General features: G+C 41.5%; 1 protein-coding gene across 3 annotated transcripts in view; it reads right to left on the bottom strand.

The window, feature by feature from the left end:
• DNAAF9 (dynein axonemal assembly factor 9) overlaps positions 1-23,026 on the bottom strand; it is a 136,641-nt gene extending 113,615 nt beyond the window's left edge. For 2 of the 3 annotated variants that reach the window (XM_064572882.1, XM_064572881.1), the window contains exons 1-2: positions 22,570-23,026; positions 363-442 (exon numbers count right to left, since the gene is read on the bottom strand). In XM_064572882.1, the coding sequence (XP_064428952.1) occupies positions 363-442; positions 22,570-22,652 (163 nt within the window). In that variant the 5' untranslated portion in view covers positions 22,653-23,026. The remainder of the gene's footprint in view (positions 1-362; positions 443-22,569) is intronic. The other variant, XM_045885487.3, reaches the window with a different exon arrangement.
• Between the last annotated feature and the right edge of the window lie 1,851 nt (positions 23,027-24,877).

Genomic DNA, 24,877 nt, shown 5'->3' with positions numbered 1-24,877 from the left:
TATATGATGCATTTTCACAATAAAAAAAAATTAAATAAATGCCCAGTTCTGCCACTCTATGGTCCTGAGCAAGTCTGTCTCATCTCCTAGAGTTTGTTTCCCACTCTGTAAAAAGAGACAATGCTGCTCCCTTGCAAGGCTGCTGTGAGGAGAAATGAGGTAACATGTACAAACTGCCTGCCCTGTGGTAGGGCCTCCTTATCCCACCGATAGTTCACCTGATCTCATGAGAACAGCACCAGATTTCAAGAGAACAAGAGCTGGGAGAAGGACACTAACTCAAGCTTATCTCACAATGATACTATTATTAATATCTTCCTTGAAAGGAAGCCAAGTTGCCCCACCTTGTTAAAAGCACTGACCTAGGATGCAGAGGATCCCATCAGGTCGAGACTTGCTGCTCTGGGTCAAGATGCTCTGAATCTGGCGGAGTCGGCTGCAGCTGCAACAAGAACAGAAATCAGCTCCTGAGTGCCAGCACACGAACGCATGAGGAGGAGGAATGATGCTAGGGATGGAAACTGGTCCTTGCCTGGTTTTGATATCAGAACTATAACATGAACTGGAAGTACTCCCTTCTCTTCTATCTTCTGGAAGAGATTATGCAGAATTTATCTGAAGCCTAATCTGAACTGCTGATTACAAACTGGACAGTCTGTGGTTCTGTGGCTCAATAGAGAATGGAGCCAAAGGCCCTCTCATGGTCAATGCTAGACAGGACTGGGACTCAGCAGCTGATCAGAATGCTCTCTGATGACTTCTCATTTTTGAGGATTATCAAAGAGTTTCCACACCTTATTTGCCCCAACTGTGGTCCCCATCAGTTTTCCAAAAACAAAAATGAAAAACATGTAAAAACCAAAAAATTGGTTTAAGGATCTAAATGAAGCTCTGATTCATCATCACCACTATCCCCAGTTAGAGTATCAGCAAAAGATATTTGTTCCCCTTTCTGGGCAGGTCTATTCCTGTGGCCTTAGCGATACTCCCTCCTCCCAAACAAAGCATAAGGAGAGGCACTCCCAGACATTAATATCACTCCTAAGGATTCCATGTTCTCCATACCAACCCCTCCTCCTTTCCAGCAGTCCCAGAAAAAGATGCTCAATTTCCTGCTTAAGACTGATCCTTCTGGGCGCCTGAGTGGCTCAGTTGGTTAAGCGACTGCCTTCGGCTCGGGTCATGATCCCAGGGTCCTGGGATCGAGTCCCGCATCGGTCTCCCTGCTCTGCGGGGAGCCTGCTTCTCCCTCTCCCACTCTCCCTGCTTGTGTTCCCTCTCTCATTGTGTCTCTCTCTGTCAAATAAATAAATAAAATCTTTGAAAAAAAAAAAAAAAGACTGATCCTTCCACTATATCTCTCCCTGTCACCTCCAGGTTCAGGATTTGCCTCCACTATTCATTCCCTAAGACTCCTATATTTAATTTTTTCCCTATGGTCAACATAATCTCAGCCTTACCACATCATTATTAACTAAGATCCTCCACAAACCAACTACACTAACTGTTCCATCTATGACAATCAGACTTTATCCCTGCCCCTCGCTGAATCTGCTCCATTGCACTGCCCTATATTCAACCAAACAACAGTATTCAGCCAAACAACACTATTTCTCTTCTCTGAATTCTTTTTTTCCCGTGGATTCTTTCTGATGTTTCTACTCCCAAAAAATCCATTCCATGACTTAGTTGTCATTATCATTGCCTTCCCTCATGATGTTCACATATACCACCTAACATCTAAACCAAAGACAGTACTCCAAGAAAAGAAAGCTATAGACCAATACCCATCATGAATATAGCTCTAAAAACCCTTAATAAAATATTACTAAATAGAATTCAACAACATATAAAAAGAATTATGCACCACGACCAAGAGGAGTTTGCCCCAGGGATGCAAGGCTGGTTCATTACTGGTAAATCAATCAATGTAATCCATCATATTAACAGGCTAAAGAAGAAAAAAAATTACACAACCATATAATTGATGCAGAAAAATCATTTGACAAAATTCAACACTTGTTCACAATAAAAACACTCAGAAAACTAGGAATTAAGATTATATTTAATAGTGAAAGACTGAATGCTCTTGCCCTAAAGGAGGAACAAGAAAAAAAAGTCTGCTCTCATCACTCCTATTCAACATGATAATGGAAGTTCTTGCTAGTGCAATAAGGCAAGAAAAGGAAATAAAAGACATACATATTGAAAAGGAGGAAATAAAACTATCCTTATTTGCAGATGACATAATGGCCTATGTAGAGAATCTCATGGAATCTATAAAAAAATCTTAGACCTAATAAGTGCGTTCAACAAGGTTGCAAGGTCAACATAAATCAACTCTATTTCTGTATCAAAGCAATGAACACATGGAAACCAAAATTAAAAAAATGCCATTTAAATATAAATTTAACAAAACATGTATAGGATTTACATGCTAAAAACTATAAAACACTGATAAAGGAAATCATAGAAGGGGCACCTGGGTGGCTCAGTCAGTTGAACGTCAGACTCTTGGTTTTGGCTCCGGTCATGATCTCAGGGTGGTGAGATCAAGCCCCACGTCAGGCTCCATGCTCAGCATGCTGGAAATTCTCTCCCTTTCCCTCCCCCTCGGCCCCTCCCTCTGCTCACACGTGCTCTTTCTAAATAAATAAATAAAATCTTTTTAAAAAGGGAAATCAAAGAAGATATAAGTAAATGGGGAAACACTGTGTCCATGGATTAGAAGACTCAAGATAGTATAGGTGTCAATTCTCCCTAAATTGATGTACAGGTTTAACACAATTCCTTCAAAATTCCAAGACTTTCTGTAGATATAGACAAGATTAACCCAAAACTTACATGGAAAGGCAAAGGAACTAGAACAGCTAAAAATTTTTGAAAGAAGGAAAAATAGAGGGGCGCCTGGGTGGCTCAGTCATTAAGCGTCTGCCCTCGGCTCAGGTCACGATCCCAGGGTCCTGGGATCAAGCCCTGCATCAGGCTCCCTGCTTGGCGGGAAGCCTGCTTCTCCTTCTCCCACTCCTCCTGCTTGTGTTCCCTCTCTCACTGTCTCATAAATAAATAAAATCTTTTAAAAAAAAAGAAGAAAAAATAGAGGAATCACTCTGATGTCAAGACTTATTATACAGCTAAAGTAATCAAGACTGAACGGTACTGACTGAGAGACAGACACATAAATCAATGGAACAAACTAGAACTGCCAGAAATAGACCTACACAAATACAGCTAATTAATTTTTGATAAAGGTTCAAAAGCAATACAATGGAAGGATAGTCTTTCCAATAAATGGTCTTGGAGCAAATGGGTAACCACAGACAAAAACATGAACCTCAACCTAAATTTTGTACTTTACACAAAAATGAACTCAAGACAGATCACAGATTTAAAATTTTAAATGTAAAACTATAAAATCTTTATTATTTTTTTTAAAGATTTTATTTATTTATTTGACACAGAGAGAGAGAGCACAAGTAGGCAGATCAGCAGACAGAGGGAGAAGGAGAAGCAGGCTCCCTGCTGAGCAGAGAGCTCAATGCAGGGCTCAATCCCAGGACCCTGGGATCATGACCTGAGCCGAAGACAGACACTTAACCGACTGAGCCACCCAGGCACCCCGAAACTATAAAATCTTTAGAAGATAACAAAAGAAAATCTTCAGAGCTTAAGATTAAATAAAATTCTTAGACTTGATACCAATAGTATAATCCAAGAAAGAAAAAAATCAATAAACTGGACTTCATCAAAATTGTAAACTTTTGCTTTGTGAAAGATCCTGTTGAAAGAATGAGAAGACAAGCTACAGACTGGGAGAACGTATTTATATCACATATCTGACAAAGTAGAATATATAAAGAACTCTTAAAACAACAGTAAAAAATTTAAAATCCAATTAGAAAATGGGCAAAAGGCATAAGGAAACATTTCCTCAAAGAGGATATAGAGATGGCAGATAAGCACCTGAAAACATGTTCTACATCATTATCCATTAGGGAAATGCAAATTAAAACCACAATGAGATATCACTATACATCTATTAGAAAAGCTAAAATAACAAACACTGACAATACTAAAATGCTGCGGAGGATTCAGAGAAACTGGATCATTCATAAATTTCTAAAGGAAATTAAAGAAGACACCAATAATGGAAATACATCCATGTTCGTGACTGGAAGCCTTCATATTGTTAAACTGTCAATTCTACAGAAAGTGATCTATAGATTCGGAACAATCCCTATCAAAATCCCAATGATGTTTTTTGTAGAAATAGAAAAATCCATCCTAAAATTCATAGGAAATCTCAAGGGACCCAGAATAGTCAAAACCATGTTGAAAAAGAAGGACAAAGCTGGAGGACACACTTCCTGAGTACAACAGTAACTACAAAGCTATGGTAATCAAAACAGTGTGGTACTGGCATAAAGACAGACATACTGAACAATGGAATGGAATAGAGAACTCAGAAATAAACTCTTTTTGTGACTGGCTTATTTCACTCACTATAATATCCTCACAGTCAAATGATTTTTCACAAGGGTACCAAGACCATGCACTGAGAAAGGACAATTTCTTTTTAAGATTTTATTCATTTGACAGAGGGAGGGAGAGAGAGAGAGGGCACAAGCAGGGGGAGGGGCAGGCAGAGGGAGAGGGAAAAGCAGGCTCCCCAATAAGCAGAGAGCCCAATGGGGGGCTTGATTCCAGGACCCTGGTATCATGACCTGAGCTGAAGGCAGACACTTAACCAACTGAGCCACCCAGGCCCCCCAAAAGGACAATTTTTTTCAACAAATGGCTTTGGGAACACTGTATTATCTACATGAGGAAGACAAATTTGGACCTTACTTTACATCATATATAAAATTTAACTCAAAACAGAAAAAAGACCTAAATGTAAACCTGAAAACTGTAAAACTTTTAGAAGAAAATATATGGGAAAAGCTTCATGAAACTAGATTTGGCAATGATTTATTGCTATGACACCAAAAGCACAAATAAAATAGAAAATACGTAAATCAGACTTCATAAAAATTAAAACCTTACATTCACAGAAGGACACAATCAACAAAGTGAAAAGGCAAACCACAGAATGGGAGGAGATATCTGCAAATCATGTATCTGGTAAGAGACTAATATCCAGAATATATAAAGCACTCCTACAATTCAACCATACACACACACACACACACACACACACACAAACCCATTCAAAATAGGCAAAAGACTTGAATACACATTTCTCTAAAGAAGATATATGAATGACCAATAAGCACATGAAAAGATGTTTAACATCACTAATCATGAGGGAAATGCAAATCACAACCAAAAGGAGATACTAATCCCACACAAATTAGGATAACTACTATTAAAAAAAAAGAAAACAACAAAAAAGGATCAGGAGAAATTGGAACCTCTGGGCACCGCTGGTGGGAATGTAAAACTGTAGCTGCTGTGGAAAACAGTATGGCAGTTCCTCAAAAAATTAAAAATAGAGGGATGGGGGAGGCAAAAATTTTAAAATAGAATTATTTTATAATCCAGAAATTCCACTTCTGGGTATATATCCAAAAAAAAAAAACCCGAAAAGGATTTGAAGAGATATTTGTATACCCATGTTCACAGCAGCAATATTCGCTATAGTCAAAAGGCAGAAGTAAGTATCTATTGACATGAATAAACAAACTCTGTTATATACATACAGTGGAATATTATTCAATCTTAAAAGAAAGGAGATTCTGAAACATGCTAAAAACACGAATGAACCTTGAAGACATTATAGTAAGTGAAAAATAAGCCATTCACAAAAAGACAAATATCATATGATTCCATTTTTACGAGATACCTACAATATTCAAATTTATAGAGACAGAAAGTACAGTAGTGGTGCTGGGCTGGGGGAAAGAAGTGGGGTTACTGTTTAATAGGTACAGAGTTTTGTAAGATGAAAAGAGTTCTGTGGGTGAATAGTGGGATTGTAGCACAACAATATGAATGTACTTAATGTCGTTAAACTGTCCATTTAAAAAATGGTTAAAATGGTAAATTTTGTTACAAGTGTTTCACCACAATTAAAAAAATTTTTTAAGTTAAAAAAAGTCAATGTCACGTAAAACAAAAACAGAGAGGGAGAACTCTTCTAATGTGAGAGATTAAATAATAATAATAGCAATGTAATGTAAAAACCTTAATTTGATTAAAAAAAAACAGGGAAATATCCCTGAGACATCTGGAAAAATTTGAATATGGACTGGGTATTTGATGGTAGTAGGGAATTACTGTTAATTTTCTTAAGTGAGATGTTATTGTATTTATACCTAAAATGTCCTTTTTTTTTTTTTTTTAGCAGATACATGAGGAAGTACTTAGAAATGTCATGATATCTGTAACTCACTTGAAAAGGGTTTAACAGAAAACCAGAATGAGGAAAAGAAAAGAAAAATAAAGATAACACACACAGCAAACTGTTAAAAATTACTGACTCTAAGTGGTAGGTATATCAAGTATTCCCCATACTACTCTTTCACCTTTTCTGTATTGTTTGAACATTTTCTTAATAAAAATCTGGGGCTGGAGGTAAGGGTGGAAGCAACTGAAGGTTTTAGAAGCAGCAGAACAGAAACTGCAAGACGATCAAGATTAAAGCAAGAAACCTTCTCTCCCTGGGAAATGGATGTCTGCCCCCCTTCACTCTTTCATGTTTACTACAAGATCAATCTTGCAATAATTCTCTGCACTAGAAATACTTCATCAACTTGGTCCTTTGGCCCATTTCCTAACCCCTATGAACAGTAGACAGACTGCCAAGGTTACCAAGAGCTCTGGTTTTCAAACTAACAAGCAGCCAGTGACAAAAAGCATGAATCCGTCATGTGACCAGGAAATAAACAGCTCCCCCAACTACTGCTGTGGAAAGCCAAGACAATACTGAGAATAGGAGCAAAAAGCGTTTCTTTTCCACAAGTATCTTGGGCAAATAAAGTGGAAGCATTTAAAATATAGAAAGACCTTCCTCTTCCCAGAGTAAAACACTATTCTAATTAGTATCTCTTATTTTCCTGTCAAATGAGTAAAACTAAATTCAGTTCCTTTATACATTTTCGTGCTTCCCAAATTTAATTCTTAACCAGAACATAGCCTATTATTTGTCACTGAGCCATTAAACTTGTCACTTATTGAAATACTTACCTATTAAAAAAAAAACCAGTAAGTATAGAGAAAACCACAATCACCGGTATTCTCAGCACCCAGAATTAGCCTCTATTAACATTTTGGCATACTTGCTTTTATCTACCTTAGTGCCACATACAAAATATTTATTATCCTTTTTTTGATGAAAAGAAATGGAATATTAAAACTGTCATTGCTCCTGACCCCCAGAGGTCACCACTGAGCTTGTTGTATATCCACCAGTCTTCTTCTTTCTTCCCCCAATAGAAACTTTCAAACATACACCAAATCCAGCAAGAGAACTGCCCTCTAGCTTCCAGGTTTACCTGGGCACTGCTAGCACATCCTGGGTAGGTAGATGGCCTGACGTCACCATGACTTTACAAAGTTCCTCTTTCAGAGTACCTGGAGTCTCAGCAGACCCCCTAATGTGGTTTATGTCAAATATGCTGCTTGTATACTATACTTTATTTCTGACTTTCATTGGGTTCACACTCAGAATCTAGACAGAATAGATGATAAAGTGAAGAAGCCAGACCTAAACAGAAGCAGTTTACCCAAAATCACAAGGCTGAGCCAGGCTTAGCAGCACCAAAATGTGAGTCACCAGATACCTTAACTCTGAACTTTTCCTTTCTGCTACACCTCACTGATGCCACAGACACAGAGTTTCTGAATTCTAAACAGTCCGTCATCTCTGTTTTTCCCATCTTCAGTTTTATAATAGTTAATTCACTGCTCACTGCTTTTACAAGTTACTGTATACACAGCCAGGTATATTTTCTTGTTTGTATTTCATTATCCTGGTTCCCTGGAAATGGACAAAAAAACCTGAAAATTTTATTTTTGCCTGTTTTTTTCTCCATAAGTGACTTTATGTTAACTTTATTTTCAAAATTAAATAATTAATGAACATATTGTCCTTATATTCTGAATGCTTTGTGTTTTGATTGTTTTACAAAGTGAATCCTCATACTAATCTGGTTCGCCTTATAGAAAACTGCTGGGAGCAATTTGGTATGAATCTCAGTAATGTATAGTTTGGGTGAGTTTTTGGGGGGGGGGATGGATTGCTTTTACATAAAATCATAATCATGAGATACATAACTGCTCTGCAACATGCCTTTTTCGCTTAACATTATGCCTTAAGGCCTTTCCAAGTTAGTACATAGAACTCAACTGCATTTTTAAAAGTGCCATACTGTATTCTTTTGTTTTTATTTAACCAGCCACTCTGATTAACATTCAGGATATTTATTATTTTTGCAATAGCAAACTGCTTCAAAGAATAACTATATCCATCTTTGGCACTGCAAAAATTTCTGCAGAGATCTAAAAAGTAGCACTGCCAGTTTAAGAGGTATCTGCATTTTAAATTTTGACAGACGTTGCCAAATTGTTTTCTTAAAACAGTCACCTACAATATACCAGACTACCTGTTTCCCCATAACTTTCTAAACCATGTGTTATCACTCTTCAACTAATTTTCATTATCATACTTTTACATTTCTCCCTAATCTCTAGGGAGACTGTCAGATGTTTATTGATCATCTATATTTCCTTTTCTGTGAATGCATATTCTTGTTCTTTACCCATTTTCTATTTACTCATGGGGAGGTTCTGAATAATTAATATATTCCATATTTTAAAAGTCGTATTTTGGTCATATGCTGCAAATATTTTCTTTAAACTTCTAGACTTGGTTTATGGTATCTTTTTTCATGCAGGAGCTGTCAAGTTTTATTTAACTAAATCTGCCTAACTCTAGCTTTAGGCTTAGGAGTTTTAGGTCTTCCTTTTGTGTCTTCCCACTCAGTATTATAAAAAAAAATAAAATGCCAATTACTTAATTTTATTTGGGTGTGTGTTTTAAACATTTAGCTCTTTGCTTCTCTGGAACTTGCTTTTTTACTTTTGTGAAGTGGGAATATAACTGTATTATTTTATTTTATTTTATTTATTTGAGAGACAGAAAGCATGAGGCAGAGGGAGAGGAAGAAGCAGACTCCACGCTGAGCAGGGAGCCTGAAGCTGCTCGATCCCAGGACCCTGGGATCATGACTTGAGCAGAAGGCAGATGGTTAACCGACTGAGCCACCCAGGTACCCCAATATAACTGCATTTTTCCTCCAAAATATAAATGATTGTTCCAAGACCACATATTGACCCTTTTCATCCTCTGATGTAGAATGCCACTTTCAGCATATGTTAAATTATTATATAAAGTGGGATCCATATTTTTGATCCTTATTTGATCTATTTATTCTCTCAGAAATAGTACACTTAAAAATAAAAAATTATTAATTGAACTTTGTAATAAATGGATTATTTTTATATCTTATAGAGCGAGTTCTATCATTGTTTTATTTTTTTTTAAGATTTTATTTATTTGAGAGAGTGAGACAGAGAGAGCCCAAGAGGGGGTAGGGTCAGAGGGAGAAGCAGACTCCTTGCTGAGCAGGGAGCCTGATGTGGGACTCGATCCCGGGACTCCGGGATCATGACCTGAGCCAAAGGCAGTCGTTTAACCAACTGAGCCACCCAGGCACCCCTCTATCATTGTTTTAAAGATCATGGCTTTTACTGAACATTTTCTTTTCTTTTTTTTAATTATTTAAAAAAATTTTTTTTAAAAGATTTTATTTATTTATTTGACAGGGACACAGCGAGAGAGGGAACACAAGCAGGGGGAGCGGGAGAGGGAGAAGCAGGCTTCCTGCAGAGCAGGGAGCCCGATGCGGGGCTTGATCCCAGGACCCTGGGATCATGACCTGAGCCGAAGGCAGACGCTTAACGACTGAGCCACCCAGGTGTCCTCTTTTCTTTTTTTTTTTTTTTTAAAGATTTTATTTATTCATTTGAGACAGAGATACAGAGAGAGAGAGAGAGAGCATGAGCAGTGGGAGAGGCAGAGGGAGAGGAAGAAGCAGACTCCCCGCTGAGTCAGGAGCCCGATGTGGGACTCGATCCCAGGACCCTGGGATCATGACCTGAGCCGAAGGCAGATGCTTAACCATCTGAGCCACCCAGGCGCCCCGTCCTCTTTTCTTTTTTAAAAAAGATTTTATTTAGGGGTGCCTGGGTGGCTCAGTTGTTAGGCGTCTGCCTTCGGCTCAGGTCATGGTCCTGGGGTCCTGGGATCAAGCCCCACATCAGGTTCCCTGCTCAGCGGGAGCCTGCTTCTCCCTGTCTAGCTCCCCCAGCTTGTGTTCCCTCTCTCACTGTCTCTCTGTCAAACAAATAAATAAAATCTTAAAAAAAAAAAAAGATTTTATTTATTTGTTAGAGAGAAAACATGAGTGGAAGGGAGAGGGAGAAGCTGACTCCCCACTGAGCAGGGAGCCCGATGTGGGCTTGATCTCAGGACCTGAGCCAAAGGCAGATGCTTAACCATCTGAGCCACCCAGGCACCCCTTAACACTTTTTCTTTTTTAAAAAGATTTTATTTATTTTTCAGAGAGAGACCATGGAGAGCGCAAGCAGGGGGGGTAGCAGGCAGAAGGAGGAGCAGGCTCCCTGACAAGCAAGGAGCTCTGTGTGGGACTCCATTGCAGGACCCTGGGATCATGATCGGAGTGAAAGCAGATGCTTAACCAACTGAGCCACCCAGGGTCCCTGAACATTTTCTTTTTAAGATGAATTATAAAATCAGTTTGTCAAGTTCCAGAAAAATTCCCATTGAGAATTTGTATTATGATCATACTGAATTTGGACAGCACTGAGCTCCCTACTCAGGAACAAGATATATCTCTCCATTCATTCCTCTCCTGTTTTATGTCCTTCTGTCAAGTTTTATATTTTTATTTATATAAGTTTTACACATTTCTTATTAGATTGATTCCTAAAGTTTTTGTTCCCATTTTGAATACCATCTTGAATCCATTACCTTTTTCAAACAATTTCATAAAATCAGTTCTAATAGTTTTATCTATTATCATAGTTTTCCAAGCACTAAATCATAGTGGGTTTTTTTTTTTTTTTAAAGATTTTATTTATTTATTTGACAGAGAGAGACACAGTGAGAGAGGGAACACAAGCAGGGGGAGTGGGAGAGGGAGAAGCAGGCCCCCCGCCGAGCAGGGAGCCTGATGCGGGGCTCGATCCCAGGACCCTGGGATTATGACCTGAGCCGAAGGCAGACGCTTAACGACTGAGCCACCCAGGCACCCCAATCATAGCGGTTTTATCTCTTCAATATTTACAGCTTTTATTCCAACTCATTAATTCATCATGTTTTTACTGAGCACCTACTGTGTGTTAGGCACTGGTTATTCAAGAGCCGGGGGGGGGGACTTAGCAATTAATAAAAGGGCAAAAACCCTTGGGATGAAAATACTAGAATTTACATTTCTTTTTTTTTTTTTTTCAGAACTTACACTTTCTTTTTTACACAGAGCTCGAGCTCACAACCCTGAGATCAAGATCTGAGCTGATATCAGGAGTCAGACGCTTAACCGACTGAGCCACTCAGGAGCCCCTAGAACTTATATTCTAATTGGGAAATGAGTGAGGGAGAAATAAAAATAAATAGGAAAAGTACAGTTATCATATGATGATAAGTGGAGGACTGAGAGTCCTAAGAGAAGGATGGGTTGCCGTTTTAAAGAGAGATATTAGGAAAGGTTTTACTGAGAGGACATTTGCATAAAGACCTAAAGGAAGCTAGAGAGGAAGCTGCACAGTAAGTGCAAAGGTCCGGAAGCAGCAATGTTTACAGCAAAGTGAGGAAGACAGTAGTAACAGGAGATGAAGGCGGGGGAAGGTGGAAACTGGATTAGAGTCTTGTCAAAGTTCATGATTTGAGATTTTTCTTGGAGTGTTTTGAAAAGAGGGATGACTTATATAAGATGATTTATATTTTTATAAGATGACTTTATTTACTGTATTGGAAACAGACCAAAGGGGGACAAGAGTTGAACCTGAGAGACCAATTAAGAGCCTACTACAAGAAGTAGATGATTATCTCTTTTGCTTATCATTTTTTTTATTAAGTAGGCTCCATGCCTAGCATGGAGCCCAATGCAGGGCTTGAACTCACAACCCTGATTCAAGACCTGAGCTTATATCAAGAGTCAAATGCTTAACCAACTCAGCCACCCAAGTGCCCCTCTTTTGCTTATCTTATTATATTAGCTGAAACCTTATTATGTTACTTGATTTAAATCAAGAATGAATATTAAATTTTAAGTAGATTTTGGGGGGCATCTACTAGTCTGTTAATTTCATTGATAGATTTTATTTATTTATTTATTTAATTTATCAGAGAGAGTGAGAGAGTACAACAAGCAGGGGAAGCAGCAGAGGGAGAAGCAGGCTCCTCACTGAGCAAGGAGCCCAATGTGGGACTCGATCCCAGGATCCCGGGATCATGACCTGAGCCAAAGGCAGACATTTAACTGACTTAGCCACCCAGGCGTCCCTCATTGATAGACTTCCTGATGATGAACAACTCTTGCATTTCTGGGACAAATTCTACTTATGTGTAAAGTTGTTTTACCATACTTCTAGATTCAATATACTATTGTGTTGTTTTTTTTTTTAAAAGATTTTATTCATTTATTTGAGAGAGAGAGCACATGAGAGGGGGGAGGGTCAGAGGGCGAAGCAAACTCCCCGCCGAGACGGGAGCCCACTGCGGGACTCGATCCAGGGACTCCAGGATCATGACCTGAGCCGAAGGCAGTCGCTTAACCAACTGAGCCACCCAGGCGCCCTCAATATACTATTGTTTTATTTAAATGTTTCATTTGTAGTTCTCCTTTGTGTTCTCCTTGTTAAGTACCAGGATTATGCCAGCCTCAGAAAGCAAGTGGCAAGTTTTCTGAGGTATGTACTGAACTCCGCATGCTTTCCACTTCTACCTCCCCTGATAACTAACACTGGGCTCCTACTTGGCCACCGTTTCCAATTTTGACTTACCCAGGAGCAAGTCAGGGCAACTGGAGTCCTTACCAGGGATTTCCCCATTTTAGACCTGGAAGAGAAATGGCCTCTAGGGTCATAGCACAGGAAGAATGTGTATTTGGGGTTGTATGGATAGAGGCAACTATTCTGATAGAAGAGTTTTGGTTCCAGTTCTTGAGGCCCTAGTTTCTGCACCTCTTCCTGTAGGAAGTCTATATCCCTATTATTCCTTCTAGTCACATAAGGCAATGCATTCTTTTTACTTAAAACCTTTGAGTTGGGTTTCTGTCATTTGCAACAGAAAACATTCTTAATACAAAATCAATCCCAACATTTAGGGATGAAGCATACAGACATCTATAACTTTAAAAAGCATTACAGGGGCACCTGGGTGGCTCAGTCGTTAAGCGTCTGCCTTCAGCTCAGGTCATGATCCCAGGGTCCTGGGATCAAGCCACGCATCAGGCTCCCTGCTCGGCGGGAAGCCTGCTTCTCCCTCTCCCACTCCCCCTGCTTCTCCCTCTCCCACTCCCCCTGCTTGTGTTCCCTCTCTTGCTGTCTCTCTCTCTATCAAATAAATATATAAATAAATCTTAAAAAAAAAAGGCATTACAATATAAGATGGATTGATGGATAGAGGAATGGATATATAATGCAAATACAGCAAATATATTAAAAGTGTAGAATCTAGGTATGGATACACATGAATACCACTGAACAATTCTTTCAACTTTTCTTATGAACATTTTCATAATAAAATGCTGGGGGGAAAATCAACTATAAGACTAATATAAACAAGCCTTATCAGCATTAATTTGGACTTCAGGTACTGATTAAAAGGAGCTACTGTAGGACTACTAGGGTTTAAGAAACTTGGCCCTGAGTTAAAGTGGCAATTATTTACTCCCCTTGCAAAACTAGAGACTTGGGGGGTGTCTGGCTGCTCAGTCAGGGGAGCATGTGACTCTTGATCTCAGGCTTGTGAGTTCAAGCCCCACACTGGGTGTGGGGATTACTTGAAAATAAAATTAAAAATAAAAAGAACACCCCCCCCCCCAAAAAAAAACAACCCTAGAGACTTGGAAGAAAGGCAAAAGGCAGGATGTGTGGCAAGGCAATAAATGTCATTTCCCACCAATGTCTTTGCTGGGGCAACAACTTGCAATGGAAAAAGCAATGCCAATGTTAAAACATGGTTAACCACTGACCATAAGTGACTCGAACTGAAAGGACATATACATACACACACAAGATATGAATGAGAAATGCACTGGCTCCTTAAATATTTGATGACTTTAATTTTCTCCCAGCACTTTCATGGAGCTCACCAGAGTCATTAGTAATCCTAAGCAATATAAATTTCATTCCATATTGTTATCTCCCTATGGGAGAGACGTTTACCCAATCCATATCCATTCTCCCATTCTTTTTAACTCACAGTACCCCAATTTTATTTGGGGCAGCAATGGCCCAGTTCCTCTGCTTCTAGAGCTGACCAATGAGACATGCAGAAGCCAACATGTGGAAGCTTCTGGAGAAACTCTCTGAAGGGAAAGAACCGACTTAACTAGGAGAACTGTCCTTTCTCCTTCCCCTTGCCTGACAGACATTATAGCTGGAGTTCTTCCAGCCATTTTGTGACCATGAAGCCATGGAATCCACTTGCTAAGAACACCAAAATACACAGAAGAGGCCTGGTTCCCTCCCTGATGACTTTATATAAGGACTAGCCTGCTCTCCTTAGACAGACATCTTTTGCAAAAAAAAATAAACCCTTAAGTCATTATTGTTAAGCATTTTTTATCAGCTGCCAAACGTAGCTCCAACCATTAGGCCACCTTATCTAAAATGGGTAAAACTGGTGCCCAATTGCAATTCAAGTCTACACATATTTCATGAACTGGGGTTTATAAGACACTCCACAAAATTCAAGAAGTTCAGAAAATGCTACCTGCCACAAGTGGAAAATGTTATCTGGAAGTCTGTTCATGATATTCTGGTGTAACAACATCTTATTTTCCATTTTCTTCCTTTTCTCTGTCTTTCTCTGAGCATTTCCTCACACAGTCTGCTCTTTGTAAAGTCAGTTTCACAAGTCTTCATTCAGAAAGCATCCACAATTACTTTCCCTCACTTCGACTATTAAATGCATGCCAAATATAAATGCAATGTGGGATCCTTGATTGGATCTTAGAGTAGAAAAAAGTCGTTAGTGGGAAAACTGGGGAAATTCAAATAAATAGTCTGGAGTACTAAAAGCCAAGTAAACAAAAGTTTACTTAGTAAATTAAAGCACTATACTAGTATTAATTTCTTAGTTTTGATAAATGCACGTGGTTATATGTAAGATGTTAACATTAGAGTAAGCTGGATGAAGGCTATATAAGAACACTCTGTACCATATTTGCAACTCACCTATAAATCTAAAATCATTTATTTCAAAATAAGAAGTTGAAAATGAAAAACATGCCAAATGAGTTGACTTTTCCTCAAACCAGGGCTCAAAATCACAGATAAAAGTTTTTGTTTGTTTTTTTTAAAGATTTTTATTTATTTATTTGACAGAGAGAGACACAGTGAGAGAGGGAACACAAGCAGGGGGAGTGGGTGAGGGGGAGAGAGAAGCAGGCTTCCCGCTGAGCAGGGAGCCCGATGTGGGGCTGGATCCCAGGACCCTGGGATCATAACCTGAGCCAAAGGCAGACGCTTAACGACTGAGCCACCCAGGCGCCCCCACAGAACACCCCACATTGCAAACCCTTTTTCTTTTCCTTTTTTTAAACTTTCAGGGCAAAACAACAATAATTTAAGCTGTGTAACTCTGTAGGGCATCTGCATCTCATTCACTCCCTTCTCTAAAAATTAGAACATCACAGAAAAGCCCAAGAGCTATGAAACATTTTCAGGATACTGTACATTATTAATGCCACCATATTCACTAAATTAAGAGTCCTCAGTACACAGTCATCCCAGATACAAGTGAGAAGGCAGATACTCAGACCTCTACCTCTGGGTAGGAAATAAGACCATAAAAGCCTAACTAAGCAAACCCTCTTTGCTTTTACAGGCACCACACCAAGCCTCCCCGGCCAGCATCTAAGCAAGTATACTGGAGGTAAAGCTTTGCATTTTCAGATATACAATGCTTTGCATTCTGAGTTTTCTTAAGGCAATACCCATCTGTACAATATCAATTATTATTTCTGTGTATCTGTAAACCCAACAGAGTACCATGGGTATTGGCTATTGGCCAATAAATATCACCTGAAGAGATAACTTGCCCTTGTGAGGCTTTACTGAAGTGCTCTCTGTAGAACATCACCATCATAAACCACTGCTCACCATCTAGCTCACATGTGATTCTTCATTCTCTGAACACCTATGAAATTTAACATAGCCCACATCTTCAACTGTAATTATTCTCTATTCATTCAATAAATAATTAATGCAAGCAATATTTCATAATAGCTTACAACAGCAGTTCATATTTACCGAATGCTGTCTATGTGCCAGACACTGATCTAAGTACTAGGGCAAGCAATGTGGGAAATGGCAATAAAAAATGGTCCCAGGCCTTTGGTATTCCAGAGATAACAAAGCAAGTCCTTCCTTGTTAGTCCCTTAACAAGGAAGAAATTCCACCTGTTCATGGTATAGAGGATCCCCAGCACAGGAACCCCTTAATCAGACTGTTTTGCTAGAGCACATCCTCCAATGGCTTCTTAATAAAGGGTGCATGTGAGGTCAAACTTTGAGAATTTTCATGTGTGAAATGTCTTTATCCATCCCTCACACCTGCTTGAGAGTATGGATGGATACTGAATTCTGGGAAGGAATCCATTTTCCTTCAGAAGGCACTGCTTCTCCATTATCTTCCAGTTTCCAATCTTGCTGCAATCCTCTGATTCCTGACCCTATCTATGTGATTTGCAGATATTCTTTTGACTTTATAGCACTCAAAAATTTCATGATGTTCTACCTTGGCATGGATATTTTTAAATTAGTTGTGCTGGACTATCGGAAAGTCCTTTTGATCTGGAAACTCATGTCCTCTGGTTTTGAGAAAATCAATCAATTAATTAATTAGTTTATTTAACTTCTTGCTTTATTTTATTTTGGCTGATTTCTTCATGCCATCAAACAAGAACCACCCGCTAGCCCTTCTTGTTACAAATACCTACAAACGTCTAGGTCATTCAGTTCTCCACATTCCCTAAAGATTTTTAGCTTCTCGTTCATTATCTCTTTTGCTATTACTACTCCCACCTTCACTCATGATAATTTCAGTAAGCACTAAGACAGGTAATCCTCCCACTATCCTTACCTCTCAGTTCTTTTACTCCTGTCTTCCAATGATGTCCTCTATCCTACTTGAGCCACACACTTCCACAGTGTCCACGTCCAAACAGCTCAACATAGCTGAAGGAAAAGCATACAACCGTGCTAACCGGGTCTCACCTTAAATTTATGATAACAAACAGCAAATGGGCACTTGTAGCTGCCTGGCAATCCTAAAACATTTCCTTATTTAACTCATTTTCCCCAACTCTCCTGGATGGATTTTACACCTTCTTTCTTCTCAAACTTCTAACACCTTCTCTATTCTTCATTTTTAGCTGAAGATCTGCCTTCTTATTTAACTGCAAATATAGAAGTAAACAGAAAAGAATTTTCACTTTCTTCCACCACCAAGCTACCAACACACTAGCATTTGGGTCTATATACTCACCACAGATGAACTGTCCATGCACCTATACAGCCTGAGGCCAATGTATCTATTTATGTCCTAGATCCCATTCCCTCTCACCTGCTCAAGGACTTCACTCCTGCAATTGTCCCTTCTTTTAATTATCATTTTCCTCTCTGTACTCCATCATCCCCATCAGCCTCAAATGTTTTAGGGAGACTATAATGTCTGTCCACCTAAAAACAAAAAGAACTCTAACACTTCTACCCTTCCAACGAGAGCCCTATTTCTCTGCTTTCTCTGATAGCCATAGCCCTATTATTCCGCTCTCTCTCACAGCCAAAGCCTTATTGCCCTGCTCTTCAATCCTTGAAACAACATCATTATGACTATCTATATGCACTGTCTTCAATTCTTCTCCTCCCATTTTCTCTTGAACCCAGTGCACCAAACCTGTTCTTTTTTTTTTTTTTAATTTTTTTTTTTCTTAAGATTTTATTTATTTGCGAGAGAGACAATGAGAGACAGAGAACATGAGAGGGAGGAGGGTCAGAGGGAGAAGCAGACTCTGCTGAGCAGGGAGCCCGATGTGGGACTCGATCCCGGGACTCCAGGATCATGACCTGAGCCGAAGGCAGTCGCTTAACCAACTGAGCCACCCAGGCGCCCCCCTTTTTTTTTTTTTATAAAAGATTTTATTTATTTATTTGATAGAGAGAGCGAGAGAGTACAAGCAGGGGGAACAGTAGAGGGAGAGGGAGAAGCAGGCTCCCTGCCAAGCAGGGAGCCGGATGTGGGGCTCGATCCCAGGACCCTGGGATCATGACCTGAGCCGAAGGCAGACGCTTAACCATCTGAGCCACCCAGGCACCCCACCAAACCTGTTCTTGTCAAGGTCACCAATGACCTCTATGTTACCAAATATAATAATCTATTCTTAGTCCTCATCATCCCATCAATGGTACTTATCATTTGGCTTTCCATGACTCCTGGATTCTTCTCCCATCTCAGAGGTAGGAAGCCACTTTCCATCAGAATTTGGAAACCACTGCTACACTGTCTTTCATAGACGGGATACCCCAGGGCTTGGATGTTGGTCTTTATCTACATTTGCTCCCAGGATCTCTATCTGGTCTCAAAGATTTAAATAAAAATGTGGGAGTCATCAGCATAGTACTTCCAATCCCAATCTTTCTCCTGAACTCCAGATTAATATACCCAAACTGCCTATCCAATCTCTCCATTTGGATATCTATTAGGCAACTCAAATGAATAAGGCCAAACCTGAACTCATTTTCTCCACAAAACTGCTCTAATTCCAGTGTTCCAGGTATCAGTAAATGGCAATTTCATTCTTCCAACAGTTGAGCTCAAAACTGACTATGCCTTCTTACATTATTGTTCCTTCAGCCCTATTTCTTCCTCAGTACTTATTTCTCAACACTCTGTATTATGATTTGTACTGTTTTTATCTCTTTCCACTTATAAAGGAGCTCTTTGAGGGCACTGGCCTACCTTATTTGTCTCACAACACCTAGCCCAGTGTATGTTGGATTATTTGTATAAAGAGGAGTAAAATTTAAACTGATAAACAAGTCCTGAGCAGGATCAGGTCCTTCTGCAGAAAGAGATTCTGAAGTAGGAAAGCATTATTTCAGCTATTTCCACTGGTTCCTTAGCACAAGTCAAGATATTACTTGGTAAGAACTCCAAAATCTCAGTGGCTTGAAACAATGAAGGTTTACTATTTGCTCTGCATGTCAAACATAAGTCACCTGGAAGTTTGCTTTGAGTCCCAGACTGATGGATTAGCCACTACCTGCAACACCAACAGTCACCACAGTAGAGGGAAAGATCGCGGCAAATCATACACCAGAAGCTTTTACCATGAAGGAATACACATCATTCCTGAACACACTGACTGACCAAAAGCAACTCATAAGGCCATACCCAACTTCAAGGGGGCAAGCAAGTATAATTATACCACATGCCCAGGTGGCGGAAACCAAAAATAGCTGATGAGCAGCACTGATGACTACCACATCCTGAAAAAGCAGCTTCTAGTTCTAAGCAACAGCATTTTAACTCCTGATCTCTATTCCCCATCTGTGAAAATGAACTCCATTGCTAGAAGGGAACCACACATTTGCAAAGTACTACCTATGGGTCTTTAGGAATGTAACTTCACCAGTTAGGCCTGCCTCTTTCATCACTCAGGAGTCACAGAGTGCTGCAAAGAAGCCAAATATGGGTGACAGGAAAGTGCTGAGCCCATACCTGCCACTCAATGTCAAAAGTCAGGAAAAGGCGTGAATGGGTAAGAAAAGCATGTTCAGTTATGTAGAAGTAGAGTAAAAGAGGAGAACCCTGACTCAATTTCTTTTTCTTTTTTTAAAGATTTTATTTATTTATTTGACAGAGAGAGACAGCGAGAGCAGGAACACAAGCAGGGGGAGTGGGAGAGGGAGAAGCAGGCTCCCCGCGGAGCAGGGAGCCCGATGCGGGGTTCGATCCCAGAACCCTGGGATCATGACCTGAGCCGAAGGCAGACGCTTAACGACTGAGCCACCCAGGCACCCCCTGACTCAATTTCTTTTAACAAAGGTAAAACAGGCCTTGGGGTCCTTGCACTACCCTGTGTCTGAAGACCAACAAGTTTCACTCAAACCACTTGTTTTAAGATTCAGAGTTTACGGGCGCCTGGGTGGCTCAGTTGGTTAAGCGACTGCCTTCGGCTCAGGTCATGATCCTGGAGTCCCTGGATCTAGTGCCGCATCGGGCTCCCTGCTCAGCGGGGAGTCTGCTTCTCCCTCTGACCCTCCCCCCTCTCATGTACTCGCTCTGTCTCATTTTCTCTCTCTCAAATAAATAAATAAAATCTTTAAAGAAAAAAAGATTCAGAGTTTACGATTAATAAAGTTAGCCAACATTAAACAAAGAAACACTTATTTTGTAAAAATGCTGTGCACTGCCATGTTCCTAGAAACAAGGAAGGCAGCAGTTATTTTAGAGATGGATTTCACTGGGAAGCTTTTTTCTCCTAAAAGTTTCAAAGACTCAAGATTCCTAAGCTCAAAATGATCTGGGATGAACCCCAAGTCTATCTGGAGCTTAGATTTAATGGATGGCTGCTCCAAATTCTTAAGTATCCTGTGCAGGGGCGCCTGGCTAGCTCAGTCGGTAGAGCACGCAATTCTTGATCTCAGAGGCGTGAGTTGAAGCCTCACGTTGGGCATGGAGCCTACTTTAAAAAAAAAAGAAAAAAGAAGTATCCTGTGCAGTTTCTATTCTGTACAAAGTTCAGATACTTTCTAACAGTGAAAGTGGCTGCCAGAAATGTTAGGACAGATTGGAGATGGTTACCATAAGCAACTAAACACTTAGAACACAAGGAATTCCACTAAAGAGCAGAGCAGGAATTCAACCAATGTCACCTGCTAAATTAGAAGCAAATTAGGACTCCCAAATGCAACCATGGGTATCTAGCCCTACCTCTCCCAACCTTTATTCATTCAACAAACAGGGGTGGGGAAAGGAATGCCAAGAAGTAAGCGAGGGACAGGATTTTAAGATTTAGTTCTTGCTCTCCATGAATTTGTTCTTGTTAAAACAAAACGAAACAAAAAAACAGATTGGCGAGCAAAAAGTTAAAAATACAATGCCTTAAGTACCATAACAAGGATACAAGAAGAACCATTTTAACGTATAAGTTAACAATCTCCTTTCAAGGGAACAACATATTTGCTTTGCTAAGTTATTAAAATAGAGAAAAAGCAAAACAAAACCAAACAAAAAAAAACCCTCTTCTGGTTTAATGACAGTTTAGCAGATCCCAAAGCCTATTTCTCTCCCTCTTCTTTCTTCTCTCTCAACGATCTCTGCCGCAAATGCTCCTTCATTCCAACCTCCACACTCTGCTAACGGCCCCATAACAGCTCCATCGCAAACAATGCCCAGACTATCAAGGTCAGCCCCAAAGGCACTGGGAGCAGAAATCGGAAACGGGTCTTCCTATAACGAAAAGGGGCGGGGACCATCCCCATCCCGAGGCACCCAGGGGCTCCGTCTCTAGCCCCAGGGGCTTAGGGTCCGCCAATTCCTCAGCGGCTCGGGGTCCGCCAATTTTGGGGGTTCTAGGCCTCTTTTTCCTATTCATCCAGTTAGTTGTCTCTCCTGCGCCTCCCCCCAACCTGAGCTCCCTATTGTGGAAGGAGGGAGAGTCGCGATGCAGGCTGGGGCATGGGGAGGTGGGGGAACGCGCAATAGGGAAGATGCTGTCAGCGCGTATGTATGTAGGGGGCGGGAGGGGGGCACTCTTTAGGGATGATGCTGTCAAGGGGGAAGGCCCTAGAGAAGACCTACTGTATGGGGAGATTATAGGTAAACCGTTTCTGGGGAAACCTATTCGGGGGTTCTCCCCAAAGGAGCTACTGTGCGGGAAGGTCTCCACAGATAGGCGTTTCTGGGGGAAATATTCTAAGAGGAAGGCAAGTGAGTTACGCATAGAGAACCCACTGCAGAGGTTCTCCCCAGGGGAATCTTTCCTGGGAGAAACCTACAGGGACGGGGATGTCATAGTAGGGGGTTTCCACAGAGGTGCCGCTGTGGAGTTGTCTACAGGGGAGCCGCTGTGGGAGCCGCTACGCAGGGCGCAGTTCCTGGGGAAACGTCCCTCAGGCAGCCGTTTAGGGAAAACCATCTGCAAGGAAGCCATGTCGGACCACGCCCTGCGGCGGGAGGCGTCGCCCGACCCCAACAGCCCGCAAGCCCCGGCCCGGCCGCCCCTCTGTAGCCTCGGCCCCGCGTACCTGACGGAGGGCGACCCGCGGCCGGAGCCGCCGGGGGACCGCGTGCGGGGCAGCCCAAGCCGGTGCGGGGGGTACACGTCCATGGCGGCGAGCGGCGGAGGAGGACGCTGCCGCGGCGAGGGTCGCTCAGGCCCGCGGGGCAGCTGCAGGCCCGCTGCGGCCGGGCGGGGCGGCGGGGCGTGCCGGGTGGGCGGGGGGCGCGGCGCGCGGGGGCACGTCGGGGCGGAGACGGGGCCGGGTGCGCGCGCAAGGATCGTGGATGGGGGCGTCGGGGCCCGTTGGGCTGGGGGTGGGCGCACCGCCGCAGGGCCGCGCCCTCCTTACGCTGCGAGGCAGCCTGGCCGGACGTGGGGAGCGCGGGTCCCCAGGATGAGGGTTTCCACGCCGAGGCTCTGCCCTGTCCTCAGGCCCCGCATCATGGAGTGGGGCTCTCTGCTGCGCCCCCAGCCACGCACGCGGACGCGCCCGGGGGCGGGGCCTTGCTTCGCCCCGCCCCGCTCTGCCGGCTTCGGCCTCCAGCGAAAGCTTCCACAGCGGCAGCCAGGTCCCGGGGCCTGAGCACCTCCCACGTTCCGGTCTCGCTTCCCTAGATCTCCCAGGCGGGTGCCTCGCTACTCTTTCTTCACCCACTGCTAATTAACTGCTCACCCTCCCTTCAAACATCCAGCCGATTCCTAGCCGACTTCAGGTTAGCGGTGCGCTCACACTCATGCGCAGGGCATGGGCGTCAGGGTTTCATCGGTTCCAGGAGGATCCCTGCCTTTTACTGTTCAGATCCTGTCTGGACCTGTTTCAGACTGCAGGGTCTTGTACAAGAAACCTAATCCCGCCGAGACTCAGTCTTTTCGTGTGTAAAACGGGGGAAATGCTTAGTTGTTAGGGTTATCAGTAGTTTCGCTTACGCAGGACGTGTTTTGATTTTGTCTTGTGTCGCGTACTGACTTCAGGATGCCTTACATGCCCTGTATTCATCTTTTTGCAGTCAATTACAAAAATTTTAGAGTTATTTTCCGCCGAGGCAATCTGAGCTTAAATCACTTAAATGGCAACGTTAGTTGAAATATCCTACCTCCGCAACTAAAATTATCTGGATAATCCCTATGGTTCTTCCAGCAGGTTTAGCTGAGGGAAGACCAAAAGAAAGGACTAGAAATTAAAAGTACTTATTATTCGTATTCAAAAAAAAGACTTTTCTTGGCTCAAGTTTCAAGTCGTGAGCAAGTAACCACCATTATTTAGAGATAACTTCGCATCAAAACACAAGCTCTGAAAATCAGCCAATCAGCGATAGCTTCACTCCAGTGGCTCTGCTTCTGAAAATCAGCCAGTCAACAACAGCTTCACTCCAGTAACTATGCTTCTGAAAGTTAGTAAATCAATGACAGCCCCAGGCTTCTGAAAGTCAGCCAATCATTGACAACTCCACGCTTTTAGACAACAGCCAATCAGCAAAGTGCCTCGCTCCGATGGCCAGGCTTCAGAAGTTAGCAGGGTCTTCAGCTGCCTTGGTGACCACACTAACAGAGCTGGAAGTCGGTCGGTAGGGAGCTGCGTTCTCCCGTTTCTGAAATACCTCCAATCCTCCAACGCAAGGCTTCCCAAAACATTATATAAGAGCAGCTCTGGCTTTGTTGAGGGAGACTGTGGATTGTGCCTTACAAGTACAGCTCTCCTTTGCAGGCAGAGAAGTTCATCTTTTTCTGCATCAGATATTGAGTTCATTTTTTTTTTTTATTCCGAAGTTCGAAATCCTTTTAAGATTCAACTCCCAGCTACCATTAGTTATGAGTTTGGACTTCTGACAACTCAGTCTCAGCCGTGAGATTTATAAATACAACCTTTTCAAGTCTTGCGATGGCTGCTATTATCTTTTTCTTTTCTTTTTAAAAAGATTTTATTTTTAACTTATCTCTACACCCAACGTGGGGCCGAACCCACAACCGGGAGATAAGGAGTCTCATGCTCCACTGACTGAACCTGCCATGTGCCCCCAGTTATTTATTTTTTTGCAGTTCTATGGGTATGTTCACAAAATTGTACAGTCACCACAACCAGTTTTAGAACATTTTCATCACCCCAACAAGAAAACCTACACCTTTTATAAAAGCAACCATTTCCCCATTTCTCTCCAATGGTCCCAGCCTTAGGCAACCATTAATATCTCTCTCTCTCTCTCTGTATGGATTTGCCCATTCTTAACATTTCCTATAAGCTGAATCATACAGTATATGGTCCTTTGTGACTGACTTATTTCATTTAAGCATAATGTTTTCAAGGTTCATCCATGTTGTAGCATGTGTAAGAATTT

The sequence above is a fragment of the Mirounga angustirostris genome, unplaced genomic scaffold, assembly GCF_029215605.1.
Source record: "Mirounga angustirostris isolate CCGP_5_RB_7025 unplaced genomic scaffold, mMirAng1.0.hap1 SCAF_10, whole genome shotgun sequence".
Lineage (NCBI taxonomy): Eukaryota > Metazoa > Chordata > Mammalia > Carnivora > Phocidae > Mirounga > Mirounga angustirostris.
The sequence above is the reverse complement of the archived record's forward strand: the minus strand, read 5'-3'. Positions and strand labels throughout refer to the sequence as shown.